We start from the raw sequence: 16,515 nt of genomic DNA, 5'->3' as shown, positions 1-16,515 counted from the left end.
AGCGTCTCAAACTTTAGACTTTTTCCATTTTAAATAAATAAACGAGATTTTTAAAAGCATAATATTTTATAGGCGTTTTACATTGACTTGTTCCTTTCAATGTACAAACTTGTTAATCTCATTCTACTATGAAATGTTCTACACCAAAAAATCATTTTCTTAAAAAGTAGTGACCTATTTCCTTTTTTTAATTAAAGCGATTCAACTTTAGAAACAAAAGTTATTAAGTTCAGGGTTGTCTATTGAGCGTTTCGACTGATAGATTGGGAAATTTATAAAACTCTAAAAAAAAAGTTAAAAAAACTCAAATGAAAAAAACTACACAAATACTATAACTTTTGTGTCTTCTGTTGAACCGATTGACTGATTGTATAAATATAATAATAAAAATAATTGGAATACCAAACAAAAATCATTATTAAGTGCTCGATATCGTTTTTTAAAATTATTATATAGGGGTGGAACCTATAGGGTTGATCGTCTGTCAATCTATAAATACAATGAGAATATTTTTTTTACAATGCCTGTTGATTGAATCACATAAATTACAAAAGGCACGAGTGTGACGTCTCCCTGTTTTTGGGGGTTTTCTAGACTTTTGAGAAACCTGCAAAATGTTACAGCCTTACTGTAGATCTATTTTCAGATCCTAAATAATTCCTAAATCCCCAGTCCTAAATAATTAACGGTTGAAAAGTTTCCACCCTTTCTGTGGGTGGAAGGTTAGTTTAGGTTAAGTGAGGTTAGGTGAGGTTAGGTTAGGTTAGATTTATATGTTATTTGTTTGTTTGTCAACCTATTACTATAATAGTATTTAAAGACTACTCCAGAAACTATTTGTATGTTTTAAGGCGAGTTTTTGCGGTTTTTTTAAATGGAAGTGGTGGCCTTTTTGGCCCAATAAATTATCTTATAGATTTCTAACCGAAGTAATCGGTTCAGCGGTTTAGGAGATATCTGAATCCTTCTCGAAGCCAAAATGAATTGTCCAACATATAATCGTAGTGTCAATTTCATTTAGTACAAGTATACTATTATTAATAGTAGATGAACAGCCTTATATACATATAATGAACCTCCTTGCGGGAGAGTGTGTCTTAACGATGTTTAACCCCTTCGTGCTATCTTTGTGTGTGTGTGTCATGTATTTTTTTTTTTTTTACAGAAGACGCCAGAATTCTCGGATACATCCCAACAGGCGCCAGTTTAGTTTCCTCTCTGTTTGCTTTTATTACACACCGAAGACTTGTCGCCGTATATTACAATATCATATATACATTTTTCTTTATTATTATTATTTAGGATTTTTTGTTATCCACTACTAAACAGAGGTTTGTTTTTCACACACACACACACACACACACAATGTACTTTTGACGTTTCCGTGCAATTTATCACGGCTTTGCCTCGTATTCTTTATATTATAACACAATAATGTATATATATACATATATTTATATAAATTGAATTTGTGTTGTATTATTCACTATAATAATATTTATAGGCGAAAACTGCGATTTATCTAATTATATTCAGAAAATAAATAAAACAAGAAAAAACTACCAAAAATGTAGTAAATAAAAAATAGGGGTTTTTTTTTTGAAACAGTATTTTTTAATTTTTTTATTAGCCTTTGTAATTTGATTTTACAATTCTTTGAAATTTGTAAAAGAGTATAGTTAAACCTAGCCTACAAACAAAAAAATTGCCTTGAGAGAGTTGAGGCAAGATTATTTTTTTTATTATTAATTGTTAATAGTGATTACATATTATAGCACACTATATGATTAAAAAAAAGTACGATACACTTAATTTTTATATATATTTAAGCAAAGAAGCCAGCGCTTAAAATAAAGGAAAATATGGAAGAAGTTGAGACAAGTTGAACAAGTAAATTAATACTATTAAGATTGAGATTGAAGATTATTCGAGTTAAGTAATATTTAAAGTTTGGTTAAAATGTCGGGGTTAATTGGTTTGGTTGAAAATAAAATATATAATTATTGTTCATGTCTTAAGTGTTTTGTGTGACAATAATTATTATTATCAATTAATTTGAAAAGATAACATGTTGACAAACCGGATGGGACACAACACTATTTGTTGTCTTATATGTATATCATTACAATTATAAATTATTTGATTTATTAGTTTAAAATTTTAATTATTTATTCAACTATTTACTTCTTAATTAGCTCTGTCGGCCAATTAACACTTAATTTGGAAGTTTTTATTGAAGAAATTCATCGAAATAAAATTTCTAAATTGCTGTACTACTACGAGCAGCAGTTATTATTAATTAAATTAATGACGTGCCTGTTAGTAGCAATAATTATTAAGATTGGTGTTCTATAATTTTTATGTAAATATGTAATAATACTAGTATTGAATAGAACGAGCCAAATTAAACGAGCCATTAAAATAAAATAATTGTGAGCGATCGATTTTTAAACGACTTAAATGAAGTTATTAAATTATTTAACTATTTTTAAAGTAGGTTGCCTTTGCACGTATAGAAATAATTTCAAAATAATTAGACGATTTCAATGCTAGTTTTAGCTATTAAACATTCAAATGAACGATCCGTTTTACATGTGTACTTTATATTTTAATAACAGCTATAATCGATAATATATACACTATAAACCTATTTAAATGTAAATGTTTTTCAAAACGGTCAATGAAGAAATAGCTGTTATATACATATTATGTAATAATAAAAAATGTCATTAAACCGAATATTTAAGAAGGAAAAATAAAAGATACACAAGATTGAGCTATTTCGAATATATATATAGGTCGGTTAACTAGAAAGGCCCAGTACCCTCGAATGTTGCCTATTTGCATTGTATAGGGTGTATGCAACGCGTTATGTCAACTGCTGCGGTTGTGTTTGCCATTATACTCAGAGTTGTGCAAATTCTTATTCGAATAAAAAATAATTGTCTTCCTATGTTTACTGGTTTTATATATTTTCCAAAATATGTAGAATATATTAGATTCATACGAAATAATATTTTCAACTCTAATTAATCTCGAAAAGCACTTAGAAACTATTTAAATGATAATTTAATTTGAAATTATTCGAATAAATAATTATTCAAATAATATTTCATTCGAATAATTCTTTTTGAAACTATTCCAATAACTTTTTATTCAATTAATTATTTTTGAAATGATTCGAATACATTTTTATTCAATTAAATTACTTTGAATAATTGTTTTTAAAATACTTTGAATAACTTATATCCAAATTTCTTTATTTTTTATATCTAAATTTATATTCCAAAAATATCAAATATCAATCAAAGGCTTACCTTTTTGAACATTCGACTTTGATCTACGAATTCAACGCGAGTTACACAAACACTGTCACGGTGAGCTAAACTAAACACTTGACACGATAATAATAACCGATGGGTATTTTCGGGTGTAATAATATTTTTATACAGTACAATTAAGGCGCGATCATCGTATCGGATCACCCTGTATGTGCGGCATGTGTGCAGGCATGATGTGATACGCGTCGTGCGGAAAGCGACTGGGAGAGATAGAGAGAGAGTGAGAGAGAGAAAATATAAAGAGAAACAAATCCGAAATATCGTATGAGAATCGAAAACCAAAAAAAAAAAAAACAAAACAAAACAAACAAATAAATAAAAAAACCAAAAGCTTTTTTATACACTAACGCGTTAAGCGTCCAATGTGGCCGTCAAAACACTGCACAGAAAAAAAGCTCGCGGACAGAGGGCACTAAAAAAAAAAAAAAAAGGGAATAAAATAAAATAAAAAGCTCTCTCTTTGCTGAGTGTAAAAAAGCCGGTCTTGTTTTCATAGGTGATTGGCCGAGTGGCCGTCGGGGCGCGCTCTGGTCGACGGTTTTTTTTTATCCCGCTTCAGCTCCGCCTCCCTCCGCCGCCGTTCCCGTCCATCCTGTACAAATATATATATATATGAAAAAAAAGAAAACCGTGGTGTCTGGACGCGTGGCCGGAGGGCGGGTGGCGACGGCGCGCGGGAAGACCCGGGACCGACGGGGGAAGAAGGGAGGATTGATGGAGAGGGGAGGGGTCGAGTAAAAAAAAACCAGCGAAAAATAAGCTTTCCCGTGAAATCGATAAAAAAATTCCTGCGCGTTTTTTTCGCCGAATCGGCCGGGGGGGGGGGGGAAAGGGCCGAGAGGTGAGACGGCCGGGGGTTGGCGGGTACCAGTTAATTCGAACCCCTTCCGCACACACACACACACCCCTTCTGGTAGCAACCCCCCCGAGGTGGGTAGTTAAAATGCGACCTATCTTTATCGCCCCCCACCCACCCCTTGCCTGGACAACACCCCTTAAGTCGATGACCCATCGGCCACCATGAAGCCGATAACCATAAGCGTTGGCATTTAAGGGATGTAAATCACCATCAGCTATTAGATATTTTGTAAGTATAATATACTAGTAGTATATTGTTCAACATATTTACAAACTTTGTAACCTATCCCAATGAAAAACACGTAGGGCGATATGGTTGAGCAGTGTAACAAAACCAAGTTGTTATATAAAATATTGCGTTATGAAAAAACCGTTACAAAACTTTTATTTTTTCGTTATTTGTCGCTGTTGTTGTAGTTTTCTAAAATAAGAACAATTCCAACAGAACAATTGACGTTAATTTGAAAACAGTTGAAAAAACGATGGCTACGATTCGACACAATTTTCAAAAAAAAAAAAAATAATAATAATATCCTCCCTAAGGAAAAATATTTATACATTTCCTCAAGAAAATGCCCGTGGGATTTATTTACCGGGGAGAAAAACTATACTGTAAACATATTTTCTTAGGCGGTTGTTTATGTATATATATTTATATATATAGAATATAAAATGCTTTGTACAAATATTATCATACGAAGAGAAAAAAAAATACAATTTTCATTTTCAAAATAATATTTCAATAGCTTTGGAACGCACAATAGCAAGTTGTATTCGAATAAATGACAAAAGCCGGACTTTCTTGTTGAGACATTTTAATATAATAATATATAAGTACATTTAATCACTTTGGCGAATGATGATAATTTTATCCAACGATCATAATAATAATAATTAATATCATCGCCAATATTATATTTTTAAAATAAACCTAATCGAGGGATAATTGCCTCGATAAAAATACTATTATTTTTAATATGCACAAATTAATGTTTTATTTTAAGACAGATGCAATCTATAATAATATGATGGATTTATTGTTACATTGACCTGAGCGAGAACGATAATTATTATTATTTTATTATACTTATATAAATTGCGTCACATAAAGTGCAGTGTTTAAAACTTAACAAAAAAAAATGGAAATTTTAAACTTGTTTGCTATGTTTGTGTCGTTTTACAATATTCTACAATTATTACTAAACATTCACCTTTTTTTTTAGTATTTTCCAGAGCTCTTTCTAAAATGATACCAATTTAGAAGAGAAAATCACAGGTCTTGGGTATACATAAGATCACCCATTGATATATTATTTTAACAGCCGTTCCCAAAAACGGTTCCCATGTGTTATTTTTTAACGTGACGATTTATGTACTATTAACGGCGTTCTTTACACAATTAAAATCATCGACAACGATATTGTTGTAGAAATAATTCTAAGTAATCTGAAATGGGAGAGTCACCACATACAATTGATAAAGCATTGATTTTTATTGTACTATATATATATGTATATTATTATGGGAATGGTTGCATTTGGGTATAAGTACACTTTTACACGTCTCGCCGATTTGTCCTGCGTAAAAATTGTAGAAAAAATAGTGAAATATTTATTTTTACTATATTATTATCATTATATAAACGTTGTCGAAAGTTTCAAACGCGTTATGCAAAGCGATTGTTCGGCTACAACAGTTTTAACTTGTATGTACTTTTTTTTTAATCTTTGTTCGAGAACATTAATTAAAAAGATAATAATATTTAAATCAGTGAAATAACCTCTTCTAGTCGCCGGCGACTAGATAAAAATAACTGTATTGTAGGCCTATGCGTGTTATGACATTGATTGTCCATCAATATTCAACGATTATAATACTGCTGTAATGATCTACAACAACTAGTTCAACACTACTTATCATCATAATATGATGATAATTATTGTTGTATAGTAATATTAATGCGTTTAACGGGCAGAATGGTTATAAAGTTACAAAAGTCAGTGACGTATCGTTTGTTAGAACTACTTTAAATCGCTTAAAAAGCGTCATACTGCACTAGAATTATTCATTTGTATTTCCCCAAATTTCTTGCAAGTACACAGCCCCCCCCCCTTTTGGCACCCCCCTCCTTAAATACCCCACCCTGGATAATTATTATTTTGTGGGAAAATGCACCAAACTCCCAAAAAAGACATGTTTACAATTTTCAGTTGACAAGTAATAAACAAGTAAGTTTGTATGGTTTGATTTGGAATTTTGAACGTTAACTGGACGCTATAGTCACCTACGGGGGGAGGGGACTGTTACAAAGTTACTAGTTTTTGTAACGGTAACTTTAGTAACACTTCTGTAACGTACAGGTAACATTTTTGTAACTTTTGCATAACGTATGTACATTTTTTTTAACTGTAACATTTTTGTAACTAACTTTTGTGTAACGTTTATACATATAATATATTTTTTTTTTAACTGTAACATTTTTGTAACTTATAAAATTGTTGTAACACTTATTTGTAATGTACATAATTTTTGTAATTCAGTTTTTGGTTATCATCATCGTATCCACTTCTGTATTATCTGTGAGTAAGAAAAACAAGAAGACGGTAGCCTTTTTTGCAAACCTTCTTTAATAGTCTTTGAACCGATATCGCTTGTGAGTCGCCACTTGCCACAGACTTGTATAATATAATATTCCAACCAAAACTACAGCCTCAAGGGCACCGTACACGGTATTATAAGGGGCCGGAGACGGTTTCCAAGAAACGACAGCTGTTGGACGGCATGCGTCATTGTCGTACATTAAGATATAATACATAAACCGAGAACAAAACTGGTTTCTCTTTACACTGGCCGAAGGAGATAGACCACATATCGTATAGTATATGATTAGCTATATTAGACCAATTACGGTTGAAGACCTACAGAAGGAACTCGTATTAGTATAATTCCACCAAAAAAATACGTCGCGACTTTTGCCCAACCAATGTAGTGTAAATTATATTAAACTCTTGGTGTATTGCCACAATATTATTACAGGCATAGCATGCCGTTTGGATCACTTAAAATAAGTATTACTAAGCCCGTGATGGATAATCGAGTTCCCATATTATGTATACTTTTAATCGATCCGTTTCGGACCGAACTACACGGCTCAGGCTAGATAAGATACGATTCTAATTATTATCATAAACACTAGCTCGAGATTAGGTACGGTGGGACATAATATCAGTCGACAGCTAATCGAAGTATCACAAACGTTAAACGTCACCAAAAAATAAATATGTACATATATTTTAGTTTACCTATAATTGATATTTTAGTAACGATATAATTATTATAAATACATATTGAAGTACCAGTCTAAATCGTTCAAGGAATGCGGTAGAAATAGATTTTTGTGAATTATTCCAAGAGGCACTGTCAAGGTTTATTCTTATTATTTGTTCTTTAATTTACATATTCGATCAAATATATTTCTTTATGATGTTATTCGGCCAATCGATTCGGACATTTTTAGTGTTTTTTTTTTCTTAAAACAATTTTTAGAAATTATTGACTCAACTAAAAATAACTCTTCTCATGTAATTAAAATGCATATTTAGGATGTCTAACAAAACGCCGAATGTTTTATCTTTAAGTGGTTTTGTAAAAGTGATGGTAAAAAAAAAATTAAACCAAAATTGAAAAAATTGTAAGGTGTGGGTATATTATTGATTGAATAAATATTGAATGAACTATTAATAAATATAGTATATTTCCATCGCGATAAGATACAATTATTATTATTAATGTTATAAGCAAAATCACTGTTTCAACAAACATGTCTGGCGCCATCTGTGGGTGACGGTCAGCGTTATTGTCTGCCGTTTTGTACGTTAGATGGGGCATATGTCAATTGCGCCGAAAATTCAGGTTATAAAAATACAAATTATGAGACAGATAAAAGGTATACATGAATTGCGCCGATCGATAGTAGAATGTTATAAATTGTCGTATGTCAATTGCGCCGATCGATTTTAAATATATACAAATGTTCATACTCGTACGTGGAAAACCATTATTTTTATTTGGCCAAATATTAAATCCATTTATTATATAAATCCGTAGTGTTATTCTGTGCGTTGTTCGTATCGTTGTGTCTCGTGCGTGTGGTGATTATTGTAAGTGATTATTTAGTAAGTTTAATAGTAATGGAAGTAATTTTGAGTGAACGTGGTAACGAACTAATTATTTACCAAAATTATAAATTCTCATGTAAGGAACTTACTGAAAAAAGGGCGTAAATGGCGGTGCGTGGAAAAGAGGTGCAACTCTAAACTATACATAGACGAGGGTAAAACTACAATTTTAAATGAAGAAATTAAACACGATCATCCTTCTCCTAAGAACCTTGAAAGGCAAATGATATCTAACTAAGTGAATAGAAAAGCAACGGAATATTTAACAGAAAAGCCTTTAAAAATAATAAGTAACGAAATATTATCTAATGAATCAACAAACAACCTCAAAACCGATGATATATCAAATATAAGACAAAATTTATATAGAGCTAGACGGAAAAATATTCCAACATTGCCTAAAAATTTGAGAGAAACCCAAGACTCTTTAATTGACGTTACAACACTTACGAACAAAAGTGAAGAATTTTTATTAATTAACAATTTTGAAAATAAAATAACGGCATTTTCAACGGTAACCAACTTAATGTTTCTTTGTAGTCAAGAACAAATATTTACGGATGGGACATATTTATAATAGAAAATTATACTAAGAGAACTGTTGTAAAATTGTATTTACTTAAATTATTATTTTTTGATATACTTAAATGTCTCTGGCGCAGTTGATGTACATCTTTTTAGTATACCTTTTTTTTCGCCGGCGCAATAGATGTATACTTTTTTAGGATACCTTTTTCTCACCGGCGCAATAGATGTATATAATACAGGTAGTTGCCCAAAATCGGCGGAATTGACGAATACCGGTTAGATGTCAAAACCGAACGTTCCTCTGCGTTAACGAATAATAAATACCATTAGGTATATCGCAATACGTAATCGAATACGTTTCATATAATCATTACAGCAACACTTTATTTATAAATTGTAAAACGTCCAACTATCACTAAATATCCGTTCAGAATAGAAAACACTAAACGGCACAAAATTATTTGAGACGTTTTAAAATGTGGTTAGTAATAGAGTTAGGTTTCTTAAATTTTTTTTTTTTTTTGAAAACCATATGAGCAGAAATAACATTAAAATCACAAATCAAATCTACTGAATTTTTAAATACTATATTATATTTTCTAGACAACCAAACGTCCATAAAATAGAACATGATATTATCTGAAAAATAAATGCATCTATTTACATTCAGGGCAAATAAAATAATACAAGTAATTATGAAATAAAATACCCATCGTTGGACTGTAGCTAGTCTAGTTGCAAGTTACAACGTTACAAAAATCAGTAATATTGTAAAGTAAGGCGTTATTTAAATAGATTAGAAGAAAATATAAAAATCTAGAAATTAAATTTAATGCTATTAACCTAATAAATGTATTAAACAAAATTAATGCATTACCTACCAGTATTATTGAATTTACCATTTTAACACTTTAACACTTACTAAATATAAATTCTATTTGTAATGGATTACTTAATGAGTAAAGGTTTTTTTTTATTATATATATTATAAAAAAAATACAGGTGCTCTACTACGGCTTTTTAATATCTCCTAGGTAAACTGATATTTTTTACTTTTTGTTTTTTAGCCTATAAATGACGAGTTATTTATTTTTGGCATCGCAAAAAAGAATAGCAGTCTTGGCTTTAAATTTTAAATAAAATTCAAAATATCTATTTTTAAAAATGGGTTTCATAAAATTGTTTATCTACTTCTACTTTATGTTTCAGTGTTTTTAACTGTTTTGTTAAAAATGAAAACTATTTTTTTTTTATATTTAAATATTAAACAAAATAAAATATTAGTTAATATTAGTTAAGGAAGAGAAACACCTATTGCTAGTTAAAACAAAAGTAATTAATTGTAATCATACATATTGATAACGTTTAAATGGTCATTGCGTTCATACCTAACTTACATGAAGACTTTTCAGAATAACGATTACATTCAACCCAACTTGATGGTTACAATAATTATTAATCAGATTACAATCCGCCAAATCAGGTTTGATGTATGAACATTTTTTTTTTTGCAGATCATCGAACTATGTATGTATAGGTAAATAAGAAGGTACAATCGTCAGGTACCAAGTCGGGTAGACGTATGGTAGATTTTTTTTTAATTTGATTTCAACCCACTCCGACTATTACCTACTATTGTAATATAATATTATTATCGCCATAATATCATAATCCGGTTAAAAACGGAAGACGTGCGCTTTGCCCGAAACGGACAACGGTTTGACACGTTCAATACATCTTGTTCGGCGGCGCAAAAACCAACAGCTAATCGTATCTACTGCCAAAGTTAAAAGTCTTGAGTGATTAGCCCTGGAACAATGGTGTGCGGCAAGAGACGATTAATCATTCCAGCAAAGGAGGGACAACCGAATAGAGACGGTGAAAGGACGAGGAGAGCGTGCACGGCTCCTGTTCGACAAGCAGGTCAGATGTGTGCGGTATAGACTCATCATCATCATCATCATCGTCGTCGTCGTCTTGGCTGCGCCACGCCGGCTCGAGAAAACGAGACCTGTCCTTAGGGAATTTACACAGTGTTCTCACAAACACACTCATATAGATACAATACACTACACACACACACTCATCTCTCCCTCTTTTCTTTCTGTCCAAATCAACAACATAGGCGCTGATTGTGATGAACATGATATTGTCATAATGGTCGTTTGTATCAGAAGGGAACCGGAATGTATATTTTTCGAATAGAAAACATGCAAAATATAATTAAGTTTTGTGAGATAAAAAATCATCTATTGGTAACTGAGTAAACTCAGTTAAGAGTATCCACACTTCACGCAGATACATCAATACATGGATGTGTCTTGATATCTATACATCCTAATATGTCCTTATGCCCCTATATTATATTCTGCAACTTGATGTATCTGCATGGATACTCTTAACTTTATTTTCAGAATGACCCTTCATAATGATAATGACGTCATCACTGTGGCAATAAACGTGACGGACAAATGTTCAGAACGACACCCAGCCTTAAGACGTTTCCAAGTCAAAAGAAAGACACAAAACTTATTTAAAGGCAAGATTGTATTTACGGTAACGGTTTGACTTTGACCTCGATTCACTCGGATCAAGTTGCAGGCAGACCGACCGGTGTAAGTACCCTTCTGATAAATGCCGTCCATTTCAAATGACCGTTAACAGCTGTAACCACGTGTTTAAAACCATTATGATAATATTGCTACTTTAAAACGTAACGTCCGATTATTTATTTCCATTTTCGTTGATAAACCACAAAACTGCCAAGTCTTAACCGACTGTCTGGCATCTTAATTGTTTAGATGTCCGTTTAATTCCATACACCAATTAAAAATATATATAAATATATTTTCTAGATGTTTTATAAGGGAAAATATAATTAAATTGTATACAATTTGTTTGATCTTTCAAAAATAGTCTATGTATAATTAGTAATTTTACAATTGAACAAATTTTAAACTTGTAATTGACAAATTAAAAAGTTAAAATATACTATTCGACACGTTTATTTTCATTATTATTATTATAAATAAAATATAGGTATCTACTTTCGGTAACAGACAATGTATAGACTCATTGAAAACTTTTAAACTCCTTCAGAATTTCGGTAAAAGCTCAAAACGTTACTTGGGGGCTATGCTTTAATGCTGACGTTGTTTTAAAGACAGAAGAAGTTAGTCAGTAAAAAGTATCTGTGATTAAAATTAGTTGTATAACCATTGTAAAAATATAATATTACTATAATATAATTTTTAAGTATGCAATTTAATTTTTTCCCAAAATGTTTCATATTTTCCAAAAGAACAAACTGTATTGATTAGTGATTTTCCTCGACTTAAATTTTTCTAGGAATTTTTCCATTATCTCAACTCCTATGAAACCTATTCCGTTGCGTTTCATTTGTGTACAAGACTACTATGCAGCGTTTAGTCCAGATTACAAACAACAGATTATCTAGATACAAATAAGATAACACCATCCAGGCGGTTACGTTAATTCTACAAAATTGATCTAGACGAGACGAAAGACGAGTAGGTTTTGGATCTGGACAAGTTATATCTGGATGGAATTATTGCCAACACTGTTCGCCCATGACTCCTGCGGCTCCTAGGACTCTTATATTGGCGTTACGTTTCTGTACACCGCTACCTATGAGAATGCATTATAATAGTGTAGAGTGAACGATAGGACTCGAAAAAAAAAAAAAAAATTTAATGAATGAATGTGTTTCCACTACTGCGTTTTTATGAATGGAATGCATGTGTCCACGGTCGCTAGACTATACACCATCTAGCCCGTCGCCGCCGCCTTTGCCTTGGGGCTATGTCGGCCGTCAAATAAAAATTACTATGATTACCCCGAAGCGACCGGCAACAATGAACTCGAGCCTCTTGCTTGCATCGGTCCACTTAGCCATCAACGTCCATGACTTTACACAATATATTATTTTCATTGTCGTGTATTAAACGCGTACATGCGTCGCTGCTGTTAGTGCTGCTGCTGCTGCATCATCTCTTTCTTATAATATGCGCATCTTATACGTATCCACGAAAAATCGATTCGCGCACGACCTTGGCGGCTGTTTGCAATACATAATCGTACCACGCGTTTAACCAATTATGATGAGGTTGTTAAAAAAAAAAAAAAAAAACCCCATAGGTACTATATGTATAAAATACATACGCTTTCAAACTGTCGAAGTGAGTCAAAAAAGAAATCATAATCAACAATTTTATTTGCAGAGGAGAGCAGGCGAACTGGGCTGTATAGTTATTTTTTGTTAATTGGTATTAAAAAAGGGGTGCTTGATCTTGTAACGCTATTAGGAACTTAAAATTTTACTAACACGAATAATTCTAGACAGTCAATATTGCCATTAATTAATTTGTGGAGAAAAGCTACACCGTTATAAAACCGCCTAGATGTTAAAGATTCTATATCGTGTTGAATCTCAATGCTACCGAACGGAGAAATCTTCGCTGTAGGTACCTTATCTAGTTGGTCCACCATAATACCTATTTGATTTGGATTCCAGATTAAGGATCCAAACTCAAGTGTAGAACGGATTAAGGAACAACAGAGAACTTTTATACTTGTGTAATCTTTTAAATCACTGCACACCTTATTTATCGCAGTTATAAGTCACAATATTGACATTTTTTCAAGAGAGCGATTTCAATTTTTCACTTTTAACAAGATTGCACTACAAAGTTTTCATTGTAAATGTAAATAACACTACAAATATAAACTTGAGATTTAAAGAACTTTTGTATATATAAAAAAAGGCGCATTCAATTCTCTATCTCTTGGTATCAAAAAGTGTACTTATAAAAAGAGTTCACTAAACCAAAGTCTAAATCGTTGAAAAAGAAGAAAGTATAAAAATGTTGAAACAATTTTGTAAATTTTATAAAAAAAAAAAAACAATCATATTTAACACTTAAAAATATGCTAAAGTGTTTTCGGTAATGAATGAAATACAAATCATATTATAAAGTTCAATTTTTATACTTTGCCACTTGGAACGTTTGACAAATTCACACTTCAAATATATATATTTTTTTCAATAGTAAATAACTGATTAAACGACCATGAAAAATAATTTATATTGCGTTTTTTAAGGGCAAAGTTTTGCAAAAAAAAAAAATGTTCAGATTTAGTTGAATATTTTCAATCAGGTCATCGAATAGAAATCACCCTGTCAAACAAAACTTGGAGCAGTTTTTTTCAATTAAAATGTACCTACACCTCTTATTAGATTTCAGTTAGTAATTAAACATGACACACTTTTGGTAATTCGATAACATGAAAACAGATTTCGGTTAAATTCATAAGAGATAAAAAAAACCATGCCCTGGACCTCTTTAAGATTAGAATTTTGATAGTTCACGGCGTAAACGTATGTGGATGATTTCCAAATTCACAATATTGTAGTTTAGCTGTTTGTCATGATTGCCAACCTAAACCGTTTATAGTCAGACTGGAGGTTGGTATTGGTGTATAATTTTTCTTTTATTGATCATGATAAATATCCAAAGTTGTACCGTTGGAATTGTTTGGGAATTTGTATAACTCGAATATTAGTGTTATTATGTTTGATTTACCACTGCGATAATGTTTTATACAATTTTCTAGTAATAATTATTATTGGTCAGCACACGTTCGAAAATGTGATGTACCTACATCACATATACTGGCGGTATCACGGCCGGACCTAATACAGATTGACAGTTTGTATCTTCACAAACACAGCGCAATATAGTCAATTCACTGCTCGTGTATGTGTATAAAACTATTACTATACGGTTATGATTAATTTCACAGTAAATTTTCACGGCAGGTTTAGAACGTCTTTGAGACGTACCTACTCGCCGCAGCTGTTGTGTCGACCATATCATAATATATTACTAAAGCATTATGAATGAACGGCAAACAAAAAATAGCATCTCTGATTTGCATCGAAGCTAAAAAGAAAAATGGTCATCCATCGTTTCTATTGATGTGAAATACTTGAGAAAAATCTCGTTTACCCAGATTTTACCCACTTGGAAGTTTATTATATTTTTTCTCAATAATTTGTAGAATATTATATGACTTACCGAATCCGTAATTAAAAATGTAAATGAACTCTAATGGTAACTCACCTAGAAAAATAAAAAAATAAAACAAATTAATCAATTTATTATATTTTAGTTAATAATATTAGCAATAGTTAAACATAAAAAAACCTATCCTATAGGCCAAACTCGCAGAGTGTATAGAGATTTTTTTTTTTATTAGACTGACAGTAAAAAAATATAATATAATATATAATATATAATTTGTAGTACGAAACGCAAAAGAGGAAAAATATTTATTAAAAAAAAAAAATCAATAAGAATTATTCATCATCAACGTGTATGAGTTGGTTGAGACGTAGATGGAATTATGAAACCACTTTTTTTTTTTTTAGCTCCAAGTGTGCGAATAAAAATAGAAAATAACAAAAACAGAAAAAAGTGTATTAATTGTAAAAGAAAAACACACACCGGATATTATCATTATTATTATTATACAGTTATGACCGGTCACGTCCTGATCGCAAGATGTCACCACACCTGGCCAAGTGTGAACTATTCAACTATCCAAGTCGTCTCGCAATGGATGAGAGCTATCTCGTTTGTATAGAAAATTAAAATTAATAGCGAATGGGCGTCTCACGAAACGAGCATGACGGATAATAGTTATTTATCTCTGGACTATCTTGTCCTTAGCTGTAGGGAAAAATCAACGAATCATTTTTACAAGGCGTCCACCGGTGGCTTGTGCTTAGCACTGGAAAGCGATGGATTGTTAAATGTAAAAAAAAATAAAATACTTGACAGTAGTTTTGTCACCGTTTAAAATTCAAAGACACGGTAATGATGTTTCCAAAGAGATTACAAGTATTCGGGATCAACACATATCAGCCACTCGTCTTAACACGCAGGGACAACATTTTCCAAGCGTTCTCTGCTCATTTTTAATTTGAAAATATATTAAACAAGTTAGATAAAAGCTACTTATTACAGGTGACTTTTTTAATTGAGGAAGACGGTTTGTGAGGAAAATCGATTGCTAGACAATTACAAGGAGCGTTTAATAAATCATTAAAAATCAGTTAAAGAGTATTCCACACTTCATGCAGATACATCAATACATGGATATGTCCAGCAATCTATTATCTCTATACCATTATCTATATTAATTCTCCTACATATTCCTCCTCCATTATCCTTCTCTAAAATATTTTAATGATTTCATTGAAAAATGATAATATTTTATCATAACATTGTAACAGTATTGTTGTGTAATTTTTAACACTTTAAGTCATAAGTGTATTATATTGCTAGCACCTACAAAGTAATAAAAAAAAAAAATAGTAATAATGTGTGACTGAATGACACAAATAAAAACAAAAACATTAATTTAGTATCGTGTACAACATACGAGTGTGATTTTAAATCATAATTCACATTAATTGTTACTAATTTAATTAGATAAATTAGTTTAATGGACGTTTACCAAACCTTTTGTATCGTAACTCGATTATTTCCTTTTAAATGCGATACAGCGGCGACAAATCGTTCAAG

General features: G+C 31.4%; 1 protein-coding gene across 4 annotated transcripts in view; it reads right to left on the bottom strand.

The window, feature by feature from the left end:
• Positions 1–16,515, bottom strand: part of LOC126847114 (zinc finger protein rotund-like) — a 135,433-nt gene that overhangs the window by 104,915 nt on the left and 14,003 nt on the right. Inside the window, exon 1 of one of the 4 annotated variants that reach the window (XM_050587176.1) lies at positions 3,318–3,598. The exons of the other annotated variants lie outside the window; for them this stretch is intronic. Within the exon in view, the coding sequence (XP_050443133.1) occupies positions 3,318–3,329 (12 nt within the window). The 5' untranslated portion in view covers positions 3,330–3,598. Of the gene's footprint in view, positions 1–3,317; positions 3,599–16,515 lie in introns of those variants that run through there. 4 annotated transcript variants of the gene reach the window in all.

The sequence above is a fragment of the Adelges cooleyi genome, unplaced genomic scaffold, assembly GCF_023614345.1.
Source record: "Adelges cooleyi isolate 19-005CV unplaced genomic scaffold, UGA_ACOO_1.1 ACOO_flye_CR_arks_rails_tigmint_CR_PRNA_9, whole genome shotgun sequence".
NCBI lineage: Eukaryota > Metazoa > Arthropoda > Insecta > Hemiptera > Adelgidae > Adelges > Adelges cooleyi.
The sequence above is the reverse complement of the archived record's forward strand: the minus strand, read 5'-3'. Positions and strand labels throughout refer to the sequence as shown.